General features: G+C 47.4%; 1 protein-coding gene across 1 annotated transcript in view; it reads right to left on the bottom strand.

The window, feature by feature from the left end:
* Positions 1-978: 978 nt before the first annotated feature.
* The window catches only part of LOC308173949 (leucine-rich glioma-inactivated protein 1-like), a gene marked incomplete at both ends in the record, with an annotated part of 10,905 nt that continues 6,883 nt past the window's right edge, over positions 979-5,000 (bottom strand). Inside the window, 5 exons of the mRNA XM_080549002.1 lie at positions 979-1,152; positions 2,091-2,434; positions 2,961-3,263; positions 3,904-4,068; positions 4,997-5,000. The exon at positions 4,997-5,000 is cut by the window's right edge and continues 166 nt beyond it. Coding sequence (XP_080405128.1) covers positions 979-1,152; positions 2,091-2,434; positions 2,961-3,263; positions 3,904-4,068; positions 4,997-5,000 — 990 coding nt within the window. The remainder of the gene's footprint in view (positions 1,153-2,090; positions 2,435-2,960; positions 3,264-3,903; positions 4,069-4,996) is intronic.

The following is a 5,000-nucleotide window of genomic DNA, read 5'->3' as shown; positions in this document are numbered from 1 at the left end:
TTGGCATTTTCGGAGCTATAAACTGTTTTTTTAAAACGATATCAATCTTCTTAGCAAATGTGTATCCAACTGGCATGGTCCCCCTTAAACTTACAAAAGCTTCATTTACAAATAATTTAGCTTACAAGTGACAGAAAAATGTAAACATTTCATTTGGCAGATTTCTTTAATCTAAACAGGTTAATAAATAGATTAAAAAGTACATTTTGTTTATTATCTTCCCTAGAGAAATATAGGAGCTTGCAAATGTATTTACAGTGTTAAGTCACGTGGAAATCGACGAACGATGAATGCTGAAGATACAGAAAAATGGTTGTTTCAAGCGTCGCGTTGGTGAGTATGAGATGAGAGGCTGGAGGCCTTGGTCATGCATGTAGACTGACAACACACGGCTCAGTCCTACCTTGAGATGACGCACAGCTAACTCTGACTCTCCCCTGAATCACATGTGACACGGTCTGGTGGTCGATTGGTCCGCAAGTCGGACCCAAATGTTCTGACTTTTCTTTCAAAAAATGTGAATACATTTCCCCGTTGTTGAAAGTCAATGACACATCACTCCTCAACTGACACAGCTTGTTTTGTGAGCCTGCTAACAATGTAAAGTAGTGTTCTAGTTAACTAGGTAGCAGTGGGGATTACTCACCCAATCCATTGCGTTGCAGGATTTTGGCTCGACTAGCGAGTTTGTGTTGTGATTCTCAACAAGGTTGAAACGTAGTTCCGTGTTTCAACAAATCGGTTGCCGACATGCGGACCAGAACACTAGAACGTGTCACATATCATTGACCAATGGAAGATTAGCAAAAAAAAAGTCTGAGTATCGTCTGTCAATCTAAAGTTAGAATCAAACCAGTAAACCCCTTTCATTCCTGTACAACCACCCTCCTCACCTCAACATACGCAGATGTTCCTATACAACAATCAATTTCAATCAATCAATCAATCGGTCAATCAATCCATCAATCAATCAATCAATCAATCGCTCAGGTCGATGATCAGGTGCTCGTAGATCTGTGTTTTGCCCTTGAAGCTGGAGGCCAGCAGGAACTGCCTGTTGTCGATGGCGACGGGGGAGAAGGCCCTGGGAGCCTGGATGTTCAACTCCTGGAAGTGGACGAACTGACCCTTCTTCACGTCCCAGCGGTACACCTGGGTGGAGGAGGGAGGGAGGGAGGGAGGGGGGGGGGGGAAGGAGGGAGGGAGGGGGGAAGGAGGGAGGGAAGGAGGGAAGGGAGGGAGGGAGGGGGGAGGGAGGGGGGGGGGGGAAGGAGGGAGGGAAGGAGGGAGGAAGGGAAGGAGGGAAGGGAGGAGGGAAGGATGGAGGGAGCAAGGGAGGGAGGGAAGGTTATCACCTGGGTGAAGGAGTAGTAGTAGAGTATATAGAGCCTATATTAGCTGTATTACGGTACAGTATGGTAGCCTATATTAGCTGTATTATGGTACAGTACGGGAGCCTATATTAGATGTATTACGGTACAGTACGGGAGCCTATATTAGATGTATTACGGTACAGTACGGGAGCCTATATTAGATGTATTACGGTACAGTACGGGAGCCTATATTAGATGTATTACGGTACAGCACGGGAGCCTATATTAGATGTATTACAGTACAGTACAGGAGCCTATATTATCTGTATTACAGTACAGTACAGTAGTCTATATTAGATGTATTACAGTACAGTACAGTAGTCTATATTAGATGTATTACAGTACAGTACAGTAGTCTATATTAGATGTATTACAGTACAGTACAGTAGTCTATATTATCTGTATTACAGTACAGTACAGTAGTCTATATTAGATGTATTACGGTACAGTACGGGAGCCTATATTAGATGTATTACGGTACAGTACGGGAGCCTATATTATCTGTATTACAGTACAGTACAGTAGTCTATATTAGATGTATTACAGTACAGTACAGTAGTCTATATTAGATGTATTACAGTACAGTACAGTAGTCTATATTAGATGTATTACGGTACAGTACGGGAGCCTATATTAGCTGTGTTACAGTACACCACGGGAGCCTATATTAGGTGTTTTCTTACGGTACAGGAGCCTATATTAGCTGTATTACGGTACCTGGGTGAAGGAGTAGTCGCTGCCCAGGATGGCGTACTGCCAGCTCCCCACGGTGAAGGGCTGGAAGACCATGGAGCCTCTGGACGGCACCGTCTGCACCTCCCTGAAGAGGGCGCCGTCCCAGCGCATCACCTTGGAGTCGCCGATGAAACGCGTCAGGCAGAGGAAGAGATCCCCCTTTGGGTCGCGGAAGTGCTTGACGGCGTACACGTCCTCCATCTCGGGGATGTCGGTGCGCCGCTCGAACAGCTTGGTGGCTCTGTTCCACTGGTAGACCACGGGCCTCTGGGAGCTGCTGGACAGCACCAGGTGGGGCTTCTGGGAGATCTCCAGGTACTCCACGTCTGTGTAGAATTTGGACATTTTAGCTTTTTAACACGAGAACAGCCGTGCCTTTTCTACCTACTAAAAGAGGTAGCCTCGGGCGCAACCTCTTTACAATGCTCAAGCTGCTATTTACACACAACGACCACTAGTTGGCCGCTTGTAAACGAGCCTGCTTCCTACACAGAAAAACAGCAAAATAGCTTTATACTAGCTTATCCTGGTGTGATTTTGAAGATCTAAGGATACTGGGGTGGTAGAACGCTCATATCTAGGAAAGGTCATGAAAGGAGGGGTTAAGTGTTAATCCAAAGCGACTTACAATTACAAATTACAGGGACACCCCCCCTCCGCGCCCCTGGAGTAACTGAGGGCTAAGAGCCTTAATCATGGGCACACTGGTGGCGGGCGGCGTGGTTTCAGGCGGGATTTGAACTCGCGACCTTCCGATCGCCGGTTCCGACTCTCAGTCATCCACGAGGCCGCCGCTACGCTAACCCACCTGTGTCGCTACGCTAACCCAACTGTGTCGCTACGCTAACCCACCTGTGTCGCGGTACCACGGGTGCAGAGACTGGTGGGAGTAGAAGCCGTTGCCGTTCCACTTGTACACGGTGGTGGAGCCGGCCTTGGAGCTGTCGGCCACGGCGAAGAAGTGCTCCCCGTCCACCCGGAACACCTCCACGTCGTTGGGCTTGCGGATCTTCAGGATGTCGATGTCCTGGATCTTGACGAACTTGTCTGCCGAGGCGTCGCGCTTGTAGATGTGCGAGCCGCCGAACAGCTGCGCCACCACCACGAACAGCTGCCCGGAGATCACCAGGGGCTTGCAGATCACCGTGGACGTGCCTACGTGGGGGGGGGGGGAGAGGAGGAGGGGGGTAGAGGGTGAAGTGAGACACTCACGATGAAGGAACAAAGAGAAAAAAGGAAGAAAGAAAATAGAGAGGGAGAGAGAGAGCGGGAGAAAGAGAGGGAGAGAGAGAGCGGGAGAAAGAGAGGGAGAGAGAGAAAGAGAGGGAGAGAGAGATAAAGAGAGAGAGAGAGATAAAGAGAGAGAGAGAGAAAGAGAGGGAGAGAGACAGAGACAGTGTGAGAGGGGGAGAGAGAGAGGGGGAGGACAGTGTGAGAGGGGGCATAGAGGAAAAATATAAATATGAAAATAAAGTAAAGTATAATAAATAAAGTGTTGATGTCAGTCATATGTGTGCATGCCGCCATCTACTGGTGAAAAGCTAAATAACAGGTATATTTTAAGTTATCGGTACATTACATTCTTTTTTTCATTTTGTCTTATCTTCACACTTGCTTTGGCAATGTAAACGTATGTTTCCCATGACAATAAAGCTTAAAATAATTTTTATTTTTTTAATTATAACATCCTCTCCAATAAATAACATCCTCTCTAAAGTGACTACGGCTGCATTCGCAAATTCGCTCTGGAAATCTGATCAGCACTCATGGGAATGCCTCTTGTCCTTCCACTTACTGTCGATGTCGTCGTAATCCCTGAACACCATCTCCACGTGATCCCACTCCAGGAAGCTGCACTTCCCGATGAACGGTTGAGCGAACACCACGTACTGGTCGTTACCGAACGTAAACGACTCCACTGATATAGACTCGAACTTCAGAGACTGGTAGGAGGCGAACTCTACAGGACAAACAAACAAACACAGCAGTCGTACTTGACCGTTAAACACCAAGTAGGAGACACAAGGAACAAACGCTGTGTGTGTCATGTGACCTGTGTGTGTCATGTGACCTGTGTGTGTGTCATGTGACCTGTGTGTGTGTCATGTGACCTGTGTGTGTGTCATGTGACCTGTGTGTGTGTCATGTGACCTGTGGGTGTGTCATGTGACCTGTGGGTGTGTCATGTGACCTGTGGGTGTGTCATGTGACCTGTGGGTGTGTCATGTGACCTGTGGGTGTGTCATGTGACCTGTGTGTCATGTGACCTGTGTGTCATGTGACCTGTGTGTCATGTGACCTGTGTCTGTCATGTGACCTGTGTCTGTCATGTGACCTGTGTCTGTCATGTGACCTGTGTCTGTCATGTGACCTGTGTCTGTCATGTGACCTGTGTCTGTCATGTGACCTGTGTCTGTCATGTGACTTGTGTGTGTCATGTGACCTGTGATGTGTCATGTGACCTGTTGTCTGACCTATTCTTGCCTTCGAGCTTCGAATGAGCTTCCCACGTCTGTCAGAACTGAGTCACTCCCCATCTTCCATCTCTTCAGGTTACACCTTAACTGCTCCTCCTGAGACCTCTACTACCCCCCAGCACTGTGTCTCCTGAGACACCTGCTTCCCCCTATACTGTGTCTCCTGAGACACCTACTTCCCCCCTTGTACTGTTTCTCCAGTGTCTATAAACTTTTTTTTTTATATATATTAAAAAAAAAATGTTCTTCTTCTATCACAACGACTGCCAATGGCGCCTGGCCTGAGCTAGATTACTCTTCCTGCTACTGACGGGTGGATTGATGAACGTCAAATGTATCGATCAAATGTAAGTCGCTTTGGAATAAGGCGTCTGCTAAATGCCCAAACATGCATGCATAGATGTGAGTGACCTGT

This window comes from Nansenia antarctica, assembly GCF_963989245.1.
Source record: "Nansenia antarctica genome assembly, chromosome: 19".
In the NCBI taxonomy this organism is placed as follows: domain Eukaryota; kingdom Metazoa; phylum Chordata; class Actinopteri; order Argentiniformes; family Microstomatidae; genus Nansenia; species Nansenia antarctica.
This window is presented reverse-complemented; position numbering and strand designations above follow the sequence as displayed.